Below are 18849 nucleotides of genomic sequence, written 5' to 3' on the forward strand. Positions count from 1 at the left end.
ATGTTTTTTAATCTGAAGAACAGCCGTAATGTTTTTTTTTAATATTAATTTGCACCTCTTTAGATTTCCACAGAGGACATTTCTAAAATTTATGTGTAGCATAAACACTTCTTTTAGTTAATTGTAGAAGTTTAACACTGACTATATTTACAGCCCCGTAGGTATAGTTGAAAATTTACATATTAAACAGAGATGCTCTCTGCCATGGTTTAAGAAAATGATCTGTGTTCTTAATTACACCTAGGATTATTGTGTGAATGTCATTTACTGAAATGTAAAGAGAAAATCTATGATGATGAAGATAATGATGATAATATAAAACATATTAATTATATTAAGTTGGCAAATTTTGTGTTTTTTTAGTATATGATCATTTTATATTTAATGAGGCTACGAGTTGAAGTTTATTTCAACATGATGAAAATTCTAGACTTGTAATTAGTTTCATAGCTATTTTATGTCTTTTAGGTGAATGAAAACTTCCATCAATGAATTTCAAAGCTAAATTTCCAAACTACATTAAGGATGTAACCATGTTTATACGTTTCATAGTAATTGATTTTATTCCTAGAGTCAAATACTGATATATAGTATACAAAATGAGTATATAATTTGACCTAATGAAAATGTGAGTTGGTTGTTCATTTACTATGTGTAGCAAAATTAAAATTTCCTGTTTTCAAGACACAGTCTAGCAAAAGCTGGAAAGAAATAGTCTCTTATGATATTTAAAGCATAAGGATACTAATTATCAATATTTTCCAATTAATATTTGTCCTTTCCTTAAGCAGTTTTAAGGATACTTAAAGCATAGTCCAAAATTAGAGTTGACAATTGCAAATACAAACCAACCAACGCAGTAATAAAATCAATACTTACATTTCCCTTGAGGCCACTATTTACTGTTTGCTGCACCATTTCCTTAATGGAATGACAGTTATGTTTGCAGAAACCTTGTAACTACCATTTTTATGTTTTAACTAAAAGCAGCTTTCTTGAAGAAGTATGATAAAGAAATTCTTGAGCTACTGTTAAAAATTGTCATAACCATTTAATAGTTAATGAGTGCAGAGAAGGCAACCTTTCTTTTTAAAATCTTTTCCAGATAAACATTATAGCCTTTCCCATGCAGTGCTGTTTTTCTGATAACGGCAATATGTCTTTTATGTGTTCATGATGATGAACATTGACTTCGTATTTAAACATCTTGCTATATTTAAACAACTTGCCTAGTTTAAACAGACATATGCAATTACTAGGGTCCATTTCATTCTGGGGTTGATTTTGACAGTGTACTCAAATTTTTTTTTTAATGGAGGGAAATAAGGGAAGTTAACAGTTTGTTTTACTCCATATATTAAAATTAATTTCAAAAAAATATAGTTGCCAAAATGATTTACTAATCTCTTTCAGTTGATTTTTCTTGTCTTGTTTTGATGGGATAGTAGTTTCCCTTTCTTTATTCATTATTTCTATTTCTCATGACGTTATCTCAGATTGATCTTGCATTTTAATGTCAGTTCTTTTAACAGATTTACATTCTTGTGGATTTAATCTAAGTTAAAAGTTAATTAATCTCCTCATTTGCTTCCAGTATTTTTTTCTTAAAGGTAATAATGTTAGAATCATTCAAGACAGAGAGGGTACATTTTACCTCCCAGAGGAATGACTGCCTGGCCTAACTTCGTTTTTATTAGTCACTGTACAAACTAAAATAGAGAAGTCGTGTGAACAGAACGCTTGGCCCTTTGTAGAGAACACATTTTGAAACAGGATATTGAAAATAAAGTCCATTGGCCAACTCAGGTCTTTTTACATGATGATGTCAGCAACTATGTTGCGTGATAAAGCTCAGTATTTTTGTGACAAAGAAAAATTCATATCCACATCTTTAATAAATGAAGGGGGGGAAGCCCTGTCCTTACTGGATTCATATATTCCCATCAGAACCTTTGTAGCTTCTCTCTACTGTAAATATTGAGAGTAAGGTCAGAATGGAAGTGGCGTTGCATCAAAATTAATCACAAGTTATTACTTACGGTGTCACTTGTATCCCATATTCAGGCTTTCCACACAAAGCTTTGAAGAGCCCTACAGGACCCACCAAATGTAACTGATACAGAATCATTGCCTCACAACAGCTGCGGTAACAAGGTGCTGCAGCTTTTACTTTAATCTACCTTTCTTTCTGAGAGTTTATTATGTTTTTGAATTTATTCTTTTGTAGATCTGGGAGCTATCTTTTTTATGGAAATTAATCTTTTTAGAAGATTTGTACTCTCTTTTTCAAACACTAATACATTCATTCAAGTATCCTATTATTCAGATCCAGCTGGCTTTTATCTGGTGATATTTACTTCAAAAAGCCATGTTAAATGGTATCATAGATTAATTCTCAGGGCACAGGAAAGCTTTTTTGGAGAAAAACATGATTTGGTAATTACTTGAAATTTCATAATAAAAATCACAGAAAATGTCAAAAATGTATCGTATAGTCTGTCATAGTAGGAACCTTCAAGATGTTGTTTCATTAGAAAGGGGGTATTCTGAGTCCCTTGTAAGTTTTCATTTCAGTCAAACATGAAATAACTCGAAAGTTTGCTTTGGGTTCTAATAAACTGTATTATGAATTTTAGGTTTATATTGTTCACACAAAACAGTGAAACTTCAAAAGGGACATTATCCACTGCTATCTCTTACATAAATCAAACTGGAAATAAGACACATTTTACAATTCAATTTAAGATCCCACTGAGACAGTAATGTTGCAAGCTGTGCATTTTGCGAAGTAATATAGTAATGTCTAGTTTGCATTTTTGAAAAACCAAATTAATCACACTTTATTGAATACGTTGGAGCAAACCTAAAATTCATCTATTATTAAAAACTTGTGCAACAAACACAAACTATATTTTATACATAAAGGACAAACTCATTTATTCATTAGGATAAAACACTTGGAGTTTGCATTTTTAACTATGAAAGAAATGACATTTGCTATGGAAGCTGTTTTGAATTTTTAAAAGCAGTCTATACATAGTAAGCTGTTTGAAAATTTATTTTGGCATGCTAAATTGTACCAGGTTTCAAATCATTCCGATAAAAATAGAATTTAGCTTGAAAAGTTTGGGGTAAGAAAACAAAAATCATTTAAGTAAATGATATACTTTTTATAAAGGCATCTCGTACAAATAGAAAGTCACATTGTGCTTTATTTCCACATGTGCACACCTTAATATAATATGATCATTTTATGGTTTCAATAAGAAAAATAAAACTCTCCTCAGGCAAAATAAAGGCTTATCATACCCTGTGATTTTTATCAGGCTAAAGAAAGTAAGTACTTTTTGTATGCATACATTTGGATATACAATTCCAATAAGGCATTATATATAGTATTGGAAATCAAATTTTTGTGGCATCATTTAGACATTATTACCTACATGATATATATTATATATTGTTATTTTTGAGGCATACTAGGAAACCTAAGAATTGTGAACAGTGACAAAAACTGAAGAATAGCAAAAGTAGTGGCTAAGGTGGGGATGTTTATTTTACTGCTGCATATTTTTCAATGTCAGGATAGTAAACACTGTTTTGCTATCTGCTGATGTGTGTAATATTCTGTATGATAACAGTTATTTGCAGTGCTACAGAACAGTAATATATACTCAGCACAGAATAGAAATAGCAACATTAAAACACATTTCCAGATTTAATTTTTCAATAAAATATTAAAGTCAAACTTGTCCCATTTTATACACCTTATTATTAAATCATGAATTTTAGGGGAATATTTTCTTTCTGCCTTCTCTAATTGTGTCATGTGGGGAGGGTCTAAAAAAAAGTCCAAAACTCATATCCACAGGTAAGCTGTTGCCCTCTGTCAAGAAAGAGTAAATTATATCTCTTTATGTGAAGACTTCATACAAGACACACAGAGTTTTCCTTTTATTGGGGAAAAATATTTGGTACATACGTAAAAGGAACTAGTTTACAAGCCATGGATTTAGATATAGGGAAGAGTATGCAGTGTGTCCTCACTCAACATAATTTTATGTCATGTCTGGCTCTGGAAACCAATTTCGTTCTTCAATCATCATCTTAGAAAACTCTCCTGATAGAGAACACAAGATTTTTTTTTTCTATTTTATCAATTTTCCAGTGGCATGAAATATGAGAATCAGGATTCTTGCCCTGGTCGCATCAATGTCAATGTGGTAGATGACAGAACTTGTGATGATTATTCCTGATGATGAGTTCCTTCTCCTCCTTCTGACCATCTGATACATTGCTTTAATCATATCTCTCACTTGCCCAAGATGATGACCAAACTCATCATCCTGACATCTGAGAACTTCCATAATCTGGCCCTAGTCTACCTAATTCTTTCTGATTTCTGATGCTTTCCTAATATGTATCTTTTCCTCCATCAGTGGGGTGACCGGCTGTCATCCAGACCCACCATTTATGTTTGTCTTTGCCTTGTTGAACAGTCCAGGCAATTCTCTCAACTTGCTGTGCTCTGTTGTGCAGTAGAAGGGATTTAGGACCAAGGGTCAGGCAATAAATGTGTGCCAAGTTCTGCTCTTTTCCTGGAGAGCTCTATGGCCTCAAGAGTGTTATTTAATCCTTCTGAACCCGTGGTCCTCTGCTGCAAATGACAGGACTGTGCTTGATGGTAAGGTCTTCTCAGAGAAGACTTTCCACTGTGCTCTCCTAACACACATGCTGACATGTGCACACATACATCACATATGTGCAAAAATTCTTCCAACCTTCTGGAATGGCATCTCATTTAATATACCATGTCACTTTATTTATTTATTGCTCATTATTTTCTCTACCCACCTCCCAACTAGAATAAAAACTCCACAAGGATATAGATTTTCATCTCCTTTCCTGACTGCTCTAGTCCCAGTACTTACAACAATGCCTGATACATATGTTAAAAAAAAATGAATGAATGATTTCTGTTTTGCTTTGTACTCTAACATTCTATGTATATTCAATTTTATTCAAATATATACATAAAAATAAATTGTATGTTGTTAGTGGTGTTTTAAATATAATTTCTTGCTCTTTGTCCTATATACTGTAACATTCTTGGCATCTGGTTCTCTCTGTGTGATTATATATTGATATTTAAAAATTTATTTCTGTTTTCTGTCCTATTTCTTTTTCTTTTTCCTATTTGATATGGCTGTGTCATAATCTTAATAGTCTGCTGGTTTCCTCCTGTTTCCTCTCCAAGACTTTCAATATGCAATATTAACTTGACTTTTGGATAGACAAGAACATGAAATCTTTTTCAAAGCCAGAATTTAAACATATCTTAATATTAATCTGATCAAATGCACATGAGTGATTTTCAAAAATTATTTTCACAGTAAGTAGAAATTTGACACGTTTAAAAATTAAGCCTTCTATTCTTAAACTCTTAATACTTTTGTAGATTTGTTAAGTTTTAAATAGCTAATATATAAACACACAAAAAATCCCACATAATGTTATACACATAAGGCATTACACAATAAATTATTTTTGTTTATCAGTATGTCCATAACAATTAATTCTTAGTGCAAATAATTCAAATACATGATAAGGTACAAATTATACTCAAGAGGTTTCTTTGTGAAAAGTAACTCTTTATAGAAAGCTCATAGAACAAAATTTCAAAATTTACCGAAGAGGAAAAACAGTTTCTGTACAGACCATGTACACGAAAGGAAGTTCTTGAGGTATTTAATTTGTTTTGAAAAATTGTCTTAGCCTACTAACTGAAGTCTTAAACAGTTATTTAATATAAATTATTTTAATTAAGAGCAACATTTAACAAGGTGTATTTACCCAGGTGTTAGGCCCGGTACATCTAAATGAGAGCATCTGTGTACTGTTTACAATGGTTCTAACATTCTCTGTGTAATGATGTGAGAGAACATGTGTGGTAGAACAGAGAAAAAGAGAAATAGTGCAATATTTTAAAGTTGGAGGAGATATTGAAATTATTTAAGAGATTTTGATCACAAGGGAAAATAACAGATCATAATAATTTTTTTATCACAGAGAGTACTTTCTACAATTAGATAGCTAGTTATTACTCAGTAATTAAGGATCCCTCCCTAGAAGGTATTTTTTTTTAATAGGTAGAGTTCTCCTTACACTGAAAACATGTGAAATACAATATCTTTAGAATAGATAAAGAAAATTTGTATAGATGTTGCTTTTATAAGCTTAAGATTTTTAAAAAAATCTGTTTCTCCATTTGAGCACTTTAGAAAAGATGGTAATTTCACCATTCATTATTTATTTTTTAATGAGGTATGCATCTTTTTAATATTGATGTTGGGAAAATTTATGGAAGAAAAATAATGAATATGATTTATTCAAATACTACCATTTTGTGTGTGTGTATGTGTTTAAATGAACATAGAACTTATGTTTAGCACTTAATTCTGACACTGAATCATTGTGTGACCTTAGGTTGGTTGTGTTCTCCCTTATATTCTTCATTGTTCATACTGTGGTTATAATAGTTACACTAGATATTTTTTAAATAAAAAATGAATAAGGATGTTTAAATTTTACTTTATATGGACCTTAAGGTGTTGATATTATCAGAAAATCAATCCTCATTTCAAAACACATTTTCTAACCATTTTTCTTATTCTAATTCACATTGTCACACCAATCTAAGAAAGCATACTGTATGCATTTATTCTTGGGAGAAAAATGAGTGCTTATATTTAATTCCTGAATTGGAGTTAAAATGTAGAAATGAAATTATCCATGTTAATGCTAATCTTCTTAAGTATTTTTTTCATTGCTAGCAACTGAAATTTTAGTGGTCATTTTGACCTTGAAAATCACCTGCCATGTCTGCCCATGAAAAACTGATGAAAAGTGTTTTGAATAGTATGTCTTCACTACATATAATAAAAGCTATGGAAAGAATGATTTGGTTTCATATAAACAGTAGCTTTCAACAGGCCTGCCATCTGCATGTAATCTACCACTATAATATAATATTATTTTAATGATCCTTCAAATGTGCTGAGTTATTTGTGATATGTAGTCTTTTGATTTAAAGCTGCCTCTCTCCATAATGTTCTTAAGGGGATCTTGTAATTTCTGGATATTGTAATTATTTATCGTATTAGAAATTGGACTAATGGCATCTTTTCAAGCTATGCTCGGCTATGTCTGTGTGTGTGTGTGTGTGTGTGTGTGTGTGTGTGTGTTTTGTCTCTGTTTAGTCTGTTTACTTAAATAATGGTTAGGATTGTTAAATCTTTACATTCAATCATAATGTCCTACATTCATTCATTCAGTATTAATTGAGGACCCCTGATTTGTCAGGTATTCATGTTGATTTTCTTATTAAAAAGAATATTATAGCTTAGAAGTAAATGGAAAGACTTGAAAATTATAAACAGGCGTTGGTATTCTTTTGTGCTAAAAATTTATCATAGGAGTCATATACCAGTATTTGCTTAGTCCTGCTCAGCTTCTCAGCCTCCTTTTTCTTCTCCTTGTTTTGTTTTGTTTTGAAATCATTCACTGACTTATTTGGGACTTATTCTGTGGCTTACAGTAGAAATGCACTTTTAGTAGAAATGCCTTTATTGCTTTCTATATCTTCTTCAAGCATCGTGGCTTAATCTCCCACCTACGAATCAAAGACATCAAAATCTACCTCATTGGGTATCTGCTTTTCTTTCAAATTTCAATTCTGTATCTCTAATTGCTTGTTGTCAATCTCTATTGGACTGTTCCTAAAATATCTCATATTTAGTAAGTCCAAAATTGAACTGATTTTTATTTATTGTTAAGTCAGATCTTCCTCATTAGTCAAATCAAAATTTGGATTGCATGTTCAGAATTCCAGAATCTAAATCCTGGGGCAAATTAATTCAACCTTTATAACAGTAATATGGATCTACCTCAGAGTTTCCTAAGATTCATTGGATAGTACATATAAAAATTTACCACAATGCCTGACACATTGAAGGTAGATGATACATGTTAGATGTTATCACCATCATCACTTTGTTAATGATATCACCATACACCCCGTTGTTAGTCTAGATGCTCAAGTCATCTTTCACATTTTACTTTCTTCATCCCTTTTTGTACCCAAATGATCACCAAGTTCTATCAAGTTTATTTCCAAAATATCAAACATACTTCCTCTTCTTCATCTTCTCTTTTATTCTAGTCAAAGGATAAAATTATGTACATATGTGTTATATTTGTGTATCTCTCTCCCACACTGTAAGCTGCTCAAGAACAAAGGCTATAGCTTAGCATTTTTAAAACCCAATTGAAGTTTACCTCATATGAATGTAAGAATTGGTCTGAGAATTGCAGCTCTCAACTCACGAACTGACTGAAAGTTAGTCCTACTATGGATACAATGATGAACAAAAGAAACATAGGACCAACCATGTGGTGCTCACATTAAGACAAGAAATGTTGGGTCTTTCCTTAATAACAGTGGGAAACAACTGAAGTCCTCTAAGCAGGGGAGTGACAGTGTAAGATCTGTACTTAAAAGTAATGATGATCCTTGAATCTGATTACAGGGGCAGATATAGAAGTGGAGATAAATTACATAGATGCAATCAATAGGACACGAAATGGAAGTGGACATTTGTGGCATGCAGTAAGAGAGGAGGAGATAAAGATGATCCCTAGGTTTCTGGTTTATAAACTAGCTGGTGATGTCATTCTTTAAGGCCAACCAGGTTTGGGCAGAAGATAATTTGACTTAGATCCATACAAATGAGAAATATTCAGATAATTCCCATGAGTATGCCATCCTACCTATGAGGGTTTTATGCTTTTTGGAAAATTTAATAGCAATTTTGGCTCAAGTGAGAAGATTTTTCAATTTCAACATAAATAATTTAAACCTGAAAACATTGTATAAAACAATGGAAATTAAAACTGATGTCAACTGACCATGAGCAACACTTAACCATGAACATGAACTTGTTCTATTATATACCGTGTATGAAGTATATTAACTTGAAATTTTATTTGATGTAATTGTAAATCTATAGGGAAATTACAATATCCTTAGAGAGGAGAATTTCTAGTTCATTTGTTTGCCTAATGGAAAAATAATTTGATGAGTTAAAGTGGGAAAAGGTAGAAATTCATTGACATTGGCAATGAGAAAGGTTAAAAGATGCAGGATACATCTTAACATGGATACATTATACCCAACTGCTTTATTTTGAAGAATTTCATGAATATGTTTTAGATCAGAAAGCTTACATGTGTTTTTAGTATTGTTATTTCTACACTAATGCTATTTCTAATGCTATTTCTAATGCTATTGTCCATAATAACATTATACTTTCGCTGTGGAAATTAACCAATCTGTTGCAATATGACCATTTCCACTGAATAAAAACATTTGGTTCTTGCTTCCAATCATCTTATAGTCCATATTAATAAAATATGAAAATATTTAGTCTATACAAATTAATCTGGCTACTATTTCTTTCCTTGTATTGAGTCCTGTGTAACGATTGACTCAGTCTGAGTCTGCATTTTTTAAATTTGTTTTGGGAATCCATTTTACCTGGTTAACACTTAGAGCATGGTGCTAATGAGTCCAAAGAAAACAACAGCATCAAAAAGCAAAGTGTTTTCTGATATAATTATCTCTGTCTTCTCCACATAAAGTATTTAACCTTTATCTTTATAGTAATGGCCTTACCTCTTTTTTTTTAAGTTGTATCAAAACTTTCTGGAATTTCGTATGAAATAAGGGAAAATGTATAAAGTATTGCATTCTGTATATAACAATTCATTGTAATAATTTTTATGAGTTTGAAATCAAGGCTTTTAAACGTAAACCATTGTCCATCTTAAGTTACCTAATGCTGTTCTGGTTTTCCATGATTCCTCAAGGATTCTCAGGATAATTGTTTTTTGTATGTCTCCCTGTCCTTAAGGACCCTTTTATTTATTCTATTTGATCTTAGTGACTTGAACCTCAGCTCCGATTTTACAATTTGTTTCTCATTCTTTCTAGTTCAATAATCATTAGCCATGGCAAAGAACATTCAGCTAAAATAAGAAAGAAATAAGCAGCTCTGATTTCCCATATTCTGTATGTCACTTTGTGTAGACTGTTAACTTACGCCACTTTCAGCAACACGGCTGAATATGTAAGGAAATAGAAATATCTCAACTTGGTGAAGAAATCTAGCTATTAGCATTGTTCTGATAAGTCCATGGACTTTAACAGCACTGGTGTTATAGTATCACCATTATATAGATATAAAATACAATGTATCAAAATAGCTCTGCATTCAAAAGAAAAGATTGAGGTAAAATAGAAGCTTTCTTGTATGACAAGAGTTTTAAATTCCTAATTAACAAATACCACTCAGGTAACACAGAGTAAGGTTTAGTTAATGATAGATAGCTAAAGAAAATATGTCCAAATATTCCTGGAAGAGAACATGTTTACCTAAATGACTTGTATTTATTGGTAGTAGGATAGTTAATATTCATGACAATACTCTTCTTTCTAAGAAAAAAAAGTAAGGTGATGTCAGAACATCAGCTAAGCAGGATTGGTTACATGACAGCCAACCAGTTTTGTTTTACCCCAGCAATTCCAAATCAAACATGGGATGTATACATATACAAATTTTAGACTCAAATGGCCTTCTCTGTGGGCATTAAAACCTAGGCATTTGTGGTGTTTTGTTTTTGTTTTTGTTTTTGCTAAACCACTGAAACTAAACTGGAATATTTTATTTTGTTTTGTTTTTTAAATTGTCCCCCTAATTAACTTTACCTGGAAAAGATTACTTCTTCTTCATTTTAAAATAATTTGATGAAGTTGAACCAAAACACCAAAAGATTTCAGTGTTTTTTTATGCTAAAATGTAGATCAACTGAGCTCAAACGTTAGCCAGAAAAAGATTTAAACATTACATTACATTAACTCATGAGAGGACTGATTCTCCCATTTATGCAAAGCACTAGGAGTACTGCTGACAATTTATATCTCATTTTTTTATTAGGGTGAAGTTAACCCTCTAACAGATAATAACTTGTTTATTCTCACTTACCTTTGAAATAACAACTGAACATCCACAGTGTCTATGACTAGTGTTTACTCTTACTGAATAGTCTTGTCTCCATTGCTAAGATGGCGTTGACATCCTTCTAAGTGGTCTCCAATGGTATGGAGTAAATGCCTGCTCTTGCCATTTTCATTGTAAACGAATCTTGACAATGTCAGGTTCCTGTCACAGTCTATCAGTGTCACTCACTAAGCAGTGGTGTGACCGTTAGTCCCTCTGAGATTTGCCTTCTTGATCAGGGTCAGCCTGTGGGAAAATCTGAACGAATAGTTACATGTTACTTAGATATAAAGGGCAATAACATTTACATATACTTTTACATGCATAATAGTTTAAAGGCGTTTATTTTTTACAGATCACTTTAATTTTGTGTTTGATTATTTTACATGTACTCTATCCAAAATTCATAAAAAATACTATGGCCTTCCCTTTTGGAATCTATTTCTCATTAGATATATGCGGGATTCGATAATAAATATGATTATCTGGGCTAGGATATTTGGTGCCACTCATACACATACCCAAAATTTGTGGTTTTTTTAATTAAAGAGAAACAGTAATAATATGCTTTCCCAAAACATTTTCCATCTCCTTTTCTACTTAAAAATTGTGTGCCAAAAAACAGAGTGATCTTCTCTTTTTTTCTAATGATTATCTCCACATTTAATCACTCTTTAATTTTTTTTATGGTAATCTTTTTTTTGGTAATCTTTTTTTTTTGAACATCTGTCTTAATTGATAATTTAATGTTTCAGTTGATTTGTAAAATAGCATTCCAAATGCTGAACATTCACATTTCTTTCCCTTTATTTCAGTTTATTTGCAAGAATCAGTTACTAAAATTTTATTTATAACATAGCCATATTTGTCTTTGGTTCTACTGAATATACCATGTAATAAGATACTGAATAGAATCTTTCCTGTGGTCCCACACAAGAACAAAAGGTACTGGGCACTCCTCATTTTAAAGAAAGTAACAAGCAACTGCTACTTATTAATAGCCCCTGAACCAGCCTATCCTAACTATCACTCCAGACTCCACAAATACCCTCCTCCTGCATTTTAAGAGGGTATGACCATAGGGAGAGGGGGGTTGCAGAAATCCTTGTAGTAAAGAGACAGCATCTAATAGGGAGGGCTGTGGCTCACTGACCCCTTTTTGAGAGCGTTTCCTCACCACCAGGTGAAGGAAAGGGGAGTTCCAAGAGAATCATTCAAGAATTTATAGGTGCCTCAACCTCATTTCAAAGCTGGATTTCTGTTTTGACGTGAACTGCTGATCTGTTTTCTGTACATATTTGAGCAATGGCGATAAAGAATTGAGAGGTGGCAGGGTAGAGAGAGGACAACATCAGAACAAGAGGACCCACACCAATGAAGGACCTTAGTTTCAAGAGGCAATGGCAGTTTTGGGAGCTTAGAAGAACAGGAAGCTGAGGGAGATTTCCATTGTCAGGGACTCCTGCTGCGAGGAAGTTCCTCTGGAAGGGCCCCCCCTTAGAGGATCAGACATGACTTAGGAGATACTTAGCATTTAGGCACCTGCCATGTGGAAGATGTAAATGGCCGATAGGTGTGGTCAACGCAGACACAGTGCAGGGAGGACTTGAGCAGGAACTGGTTGGGCAGGAGATCTTTATCCTACTATTCAGGAGGAAGAAAGGAGGGAGGATGGATGAAAAACTAGCCAAGCCCTTGTCTTCCACGCTACCTAGGCTCCAGGGCCGGCCAGTGCCGATGGGGATGGGGAAACAGAGATGAGTGTTAACTAGAATGGATTTTTTGTTTTTGTGGGACTTTTGTTTTGTTTTTTAGAAAGAGAGCATGTGCGCCAACAGGGGAGGGGCAGAGGGGGAGGGAGAGAGAGAATTTCAAGCAGACTCCGCACTGAGTATGGCTCCCAATCTCATGATCCCGAGATCATGACCTGAGCCGAAATCAAGAGTCAGTCGCTGAATCGACTGAGCCACCCAGGCGCCCCTAGATGGATTTTTTTTTTTTTTAATACTCAAGGTTATTAAGGGGCAGAAAAGGGAGCCTTGACAAAACATGTTTGAAGGCACTAATTAGAGGAAAAATAAAACCATTTTATATTTGTAACCCATCAGTTCTGACCATCCCATAGTCTGGTTACCTTTAGAGTAGAGATAGCTTTCAAAATTTAAGGTTTTCTCCCCAAAGCAGTATATTTCTGCATTTAAAAAACTTGGTTCATCATAAAATATGTATCACAAACTATGATAAAATGTAAAATAGGGGCAAGCCAAGAAAAGTAGTCTGAGCTCATAAAAAGTGCATCAAGCTGTTTGCTTTTTTTCAGAATCTGAACTATGTGGTAATGTTGGGGTGGGAAGAGTGTAAGGTGGGAGAGAATCTCCCATACCTGGTCTTTACAAATTCAGATTTCAGTTACACTAAATCTGAAGAGCACCTTGCTTGTCCCTGAAGAAAAAAATATTTTTTACACAAAAGAAAACTAAACACACACAATCACTTCTTTTGCAAATAAGTTCCATATATTTGTATACATATTTATTGATAAATTTTTAATGCCTGTATACTTAGGCTGGGGAAGGGAATTGTTTCAGATTATATAAAATGTATAATTAACAGTTTTTAGCTAGAGACAAAGTTGGTAATCAGGCATTAATTTCAATTTTCTTTCTTTCATTTATGTACCCACTTACCTCTGGCTGTTTCAAGACTATACACTTGTTAATTTTCACTCTACCAAAATGATGCCATAGCATTAGTGGCTGGCTTTGATTGGGCTTGTGGTTACACTCTTAATTTCAGCATATAGCATCTGCCTGTTGTATTCTATCCTCAGCTGAACCTGTGTAAGCAGATGTCTAACCTGAGACTGTTTCTGCACTTCCCCACAATCTGTGTGTACGACCAGGTATGGGAGATCCTCTCTCCCTTCCATTCCCTACCCCCAACATTAAAATATGATTACAGATCCCAAGTAATCAACAGCTGGATACACCATCTGTGTCTTTTTGTAAATTCATGACCATTTTCTTGGCTCAAACCATTTTATAGTTTTATTTTATAAGTTTTTGCATACATGCCTCAACAACCTATTACAGTATGTGTTCTTTGAGGATACTAGGCCTGTATCAACTTCATCTTGTTCTTCCACTGTAAAGTCAAGAAACAGTGTGATTCTATAAGAATGGGGAAGGAAAAATCAATCCATTTTTTTCTGTTTCTCCTTAACTCTCCTTAGCAAATATAAGAATTTTTCTTACATATTTCATCTGTCTCTTGCAAGATTTCATATGGGCAAAGTAGTACACTTTAATTTTAAAGGTATATATGTGTGTATATATATTTGTATATAGGCATAATATGTATGTGTGTGTGTGTGTATACATACATATATATATATATGTATATATATATATATATATTCTGGCTTATATCAATCACTGAATATATTGGCTTAAACCAAAGCACCTGAAATTATACATTTAATAACTATGGGTATGTCTTGTTCTGAAGTGGCCTATTTTCACTTCTTATTTATTCATGCTAATAGAGGAAAAGGATGTTATAAATAAAGCAAAAATCACTTACAGCTGACTTAGTTATATATTGTATATTTTTCATCTGACTTAGTTTCTTAATTGTTTGCTCTATTTATTACCCAAATGAGCTAACATCATGAGTATTTAACAAATGATGATTGGCGGAGATGGCTAGGAGCATTTTATGTAGTGGGAAAATCCAATCTAGTGTTATAAACTTGCTATGGAAAATTCACATATGGATGATTGATATTTACCTTACACAAGGGACTAATATCCTGTGATGCAAAAGAGATGTGAAAATAGATCATATTTTGTCTATAATCTGTTTCAGAATGATTCAATCAGAATTTTGGCTTAATATTTTATATAATGTGAAAAAACAGAGTTAGTGTTTCTCTACTATGAGAGTAAAATTGAAATATATTTGGAAAAATGACTTCTTCCAATATACTAATGGGCAATCAGCAGTCAAATAAAAGAAGAAATTGGTTCAAGTGAACAGATAAACAAAAGTAGATAATAGATATAAACAGAGCTCAGACTGAATCTAAAATAATGAATGTGAATATTTTTCTACACTCCATATATTAATTGCCCAGATAAGCAACATACTATGAAAATATAATGCTTGCTTTTGTTGGATATTGTAAATGAAATATGTAGAGAGAATTACCCATTAATTACAAATTCCCAATCCAGTTTTCATATTCAAATAGCATTTATTCCAAAGTGCTATTTCTATACCAACTGTCAGTGATTATGCCTCATTTTTTGTTTTAACTGATACTATAAAAAGTAAAAAAAGAAAAAAATTTGAGCATACATTGATAGAGGCATTGTAGAGTGGAGATTTTTAAAATGTTTTGTCACTGAATGTTTTCATGATATCATACATTTGAAAAATTCATACTTATAATTTTTACATGTTTGACTAGGACCTTGGTTTAAGTGTCAAAAAAGGCATAAGTAGAAAAGTAAAGTACATAAATTTGTGAATATGGAAGTGAACTTTTATATCACAGTGTAGGAACAAGCTGGAGAAATTTCTTTTGTGAGTCATTTCTGGGTGAAGCTATAAACTTTATTTTAGCCAAAAGCTGTCATGGTTTCTTGTAAAATAATAAAGATAATAAAGATATCCATTTTAATTGATTCTTTTCATTGTTTAATAAAACTGCTTTGTTTGATTGCTGAAGAATTTGAATTGAGTTTTCATTACCCACTTCTGAACGATTTACTCTAAGATCCAGACAGTATTGAGCTAATGAGTTTGAATTTATATTGAACCTTAACTGTCTTCATGAAGTAAATGGAAAAAAATCATGGCAGTAACTAAGTATTCTTCATTAAAAACTGTATCGTAGAGATTTTACAATGAGGCTTTTAATAGAGCTAAAGCATTTAAATTGGAGTTTTACCAACTTTGCTGTTTCTAAGCATATTATAAGAAAATATGAGTTCCTTTAAGAAATGAAAACTCATAAACTGATGGGGACATTACAGAAATTTTCTTTCAAATGGGTAGTTTGTCTATTCAGCAGATTCAGTGAAAACAATAAGTTAATGTTAATTTAATTTGGGGACATGTCTAAATTGATGAATTATTTAATAAAGAATTAAATTTATAATATAAATTTTAATATAAAAATTATATTTTACATTATGTATAAATATATATTTATATTTTAAATATAAAAATTATAATATAAATTCATTTATTTAATTATATATATTATATATTGTATATTATATCTCTTATATATAATATAAATATAATTATATATTTAATTATATATAGTTAAATTTATGAAATTTATTCATAAACACTTTCCAAGATATAGCCTATTAAGGTGTTTCAGGATCTACTGAAATCCAAGACATGGCCACCAGTATTAAAATGCCAGCCCTCAAACATACTGTTTTGACTTTGACACTATATTGCCATAAGCATCAATTTTTGTTTCTCTGTAGTTGAAAAAAGGTGATATATTTATTGATGCACACACATTTTATTTATTGCTGTGACATTATAAACCTTTATAAAGTGATCTCTTGGGTACTTTGTACTGTGTCTAACCAAGTTGGGCATTTAATGATTCCATGTTTAGGATCTGTGGTGGAATTCAGTGAGGAACTTTAACTCTGAATGGTGGCTAGAATATCACTTAATAAAAGGATGACTCCAACTACCAGTGGGCTTCAGTTCCACAAAGTAATTAATTCTCTAGGTATATAACAGAGCCCATTTCATCTTATATTTGGTTAGTCAAACTAGATTAGACTCCAAAAATAGGCTAAATATTGTAGAATTTTCTTTTAATTGAGGACCTATGTGAGAAATAGAAAAACAAAAAAGAAAATATGGTTTGGAGGAAATTACTTGAGGTTATTTCCCCAGAAGTCACTTGGCCAATCTCCAAATGTGATGTACTTTTTAAAACCTCATTTTGAATTAATCATTAGAAGATTTGGAATAATATTGTATCCAAATTATTTATATTCATTCCCCACAAGCAGCAGTGATATTTTCTGGGATAAGGAAACGCTGTACCCTTGCCCACCCCAGGGATCTCACACTTCTGTCACCCTCTTCTGCCTGCCTGGACCTCACAGCCTTCCACGTAGTCATTGTCTCCATCACCTTCAGCGGAGCCACCGTCTGCCAAACTGTATCATGGCATTTTTTAGCACTAAAAAGTAGTAGTTGCACAGAAAAAAATTCTAATTATTGCATAGTAAAACATAGGACAGAATAAAGAGATACTACATTTAGATAACTAATTGTGATAAGCTAAAAAAAAAAAACCCTCATATTTTAAACAAGAATTAGACTGATCAGAAGAATAATACAGCAGCCAATTGACCATTTGTACTAAACACATGAAGCGTGGTGATATGATAAAACATGGCACCAAACTGGTTATCCTTAAAACTAATTCCCGTGAGTGGTGAGTGAATATCGTTGCCTAAAAGGGGACAAATATTTTTCCTTTGGTAATCATTATTAGAACATTTCTTAATGCTTACATTTTCAATGATTTATGTTCTTTGCCATTTTAATAAATGAGATGTACCATGTTTCATAGTTTTACTTGACCAGAGCAATGATGATATATGTGTATTTTTTATAGGACTGGAACTTCCTTTTATGATGATGCCCCACCCTCTAATTCCTGTCAGCCTACCTCCAGCGTCTGTCACCATGGCAATGAGCCAGATGAACCATCTCAGCACCATTGCAAATATGGCGGCCGCAGCACAAGTTCAGAGTCCCCCATCCAGAGTTGAGACATCTGTTATTAAGGTAATTGTTTTCTTACATGGTTGTTTCGGCTTCCGCCAAACAGCATCTTAAACCACCATCTCTCAGTCTGTGGTTTTATTCCACAATTCTAACGTCAAAACAGCAACGTGGTAGTAAGTAATGAGAAAAATCACTTGTAGTACTTAGAACCAGGTAGAAGCAGGGGTACAATATTAGACAATGTGAGGTTAGGTTAATCTTAAGTTCTGTGTTGCATCGTTTAAGAGAGAGATGAACATAGGAGATTAATTGATATATTTCAAATAACGCATATGTTTAAATGTTTGGTTGTGTGTATGAGGGCATGCATGTATATGTATGTGCGTGTAGTGTTTTGAGCCTTTAGGTGTGGAAAAGTACTTGACTTGTTTTTAGAAGACAAGAAGTGTTAAATTATGGTTCTGCCACTTAGTAGCTATGTTGCCTTGGACATGTGACTGAATCTTTCTGATTCTATTCTACATATAAAAAATAGGTAATGCAGTATAGGTGTAAAAACTAAACAAAGTAATCAAATTCATTGTTTTTTATAAATTCAAAATACAGTACATGTGGAAGATAACATTATTGTTATACAAAAATTGCATGTGTGTATATACACAATTTTCTCTCTCTCTCTCTCTCCCCCCTTAAATTTGTATGTGTATACTTTTCATTTATTTTATAATGTGTATTTAAATCAAATTACTTTAAATGCATTGTCAGAATACATGATTAATTTTTCAACTAAGTAAAAGATACCTCATGCTCATCCTTATCTGACATAATCATTACTTCCTTTTTCTGGATATAATACATTTAAGTTTAAGGGAGCCTCTGGAGCGTATCTTACATAAAAGGTCCTGTTAACAATTCTTATTCATTGCTGGTAAATATGAAAAATGATATACAC

General features: G+C 32.5%; 1 protein-coding gene across 1 annotated transcript in view; it reads left to right on the forward strand.

The window, feature by feature from the left end:
* Positions 1-18849, forward strand: part of DACH1 (dachshund family transcription factor 1) — a 423085-nt gene that overhangs the window by 271956 nt on the left and 132280 nt on the right. Inside the window, exon 5 of the mRNA XM_073894450.1 lies at positions 17785-17957. Coding sequence (XP_073750551.1) covers positions 17785-17957 — 173 coding nt within the window. The remainder of the gene's footprint in view (positions 1-17784; positions 17958-18849) is intronic.

Source organism: Callorhinus ursinus, unplaced genomic scaffold (genome assembly GCF_003265705.2).
Source record: "Callorhinus ursinus isolate GAN/ISIS: 27379988/994484 unplaced genomic scaffold, GSC_fseal_2.0 scaffold7, whole genome shotgun sequence".
Classification (NCBI taxonomy): Eukaryota; Metazoa; Chordata; class Mammalia; order Carnivora; family Otariidae; genus Callorhinus; species Callorhinus ursinus.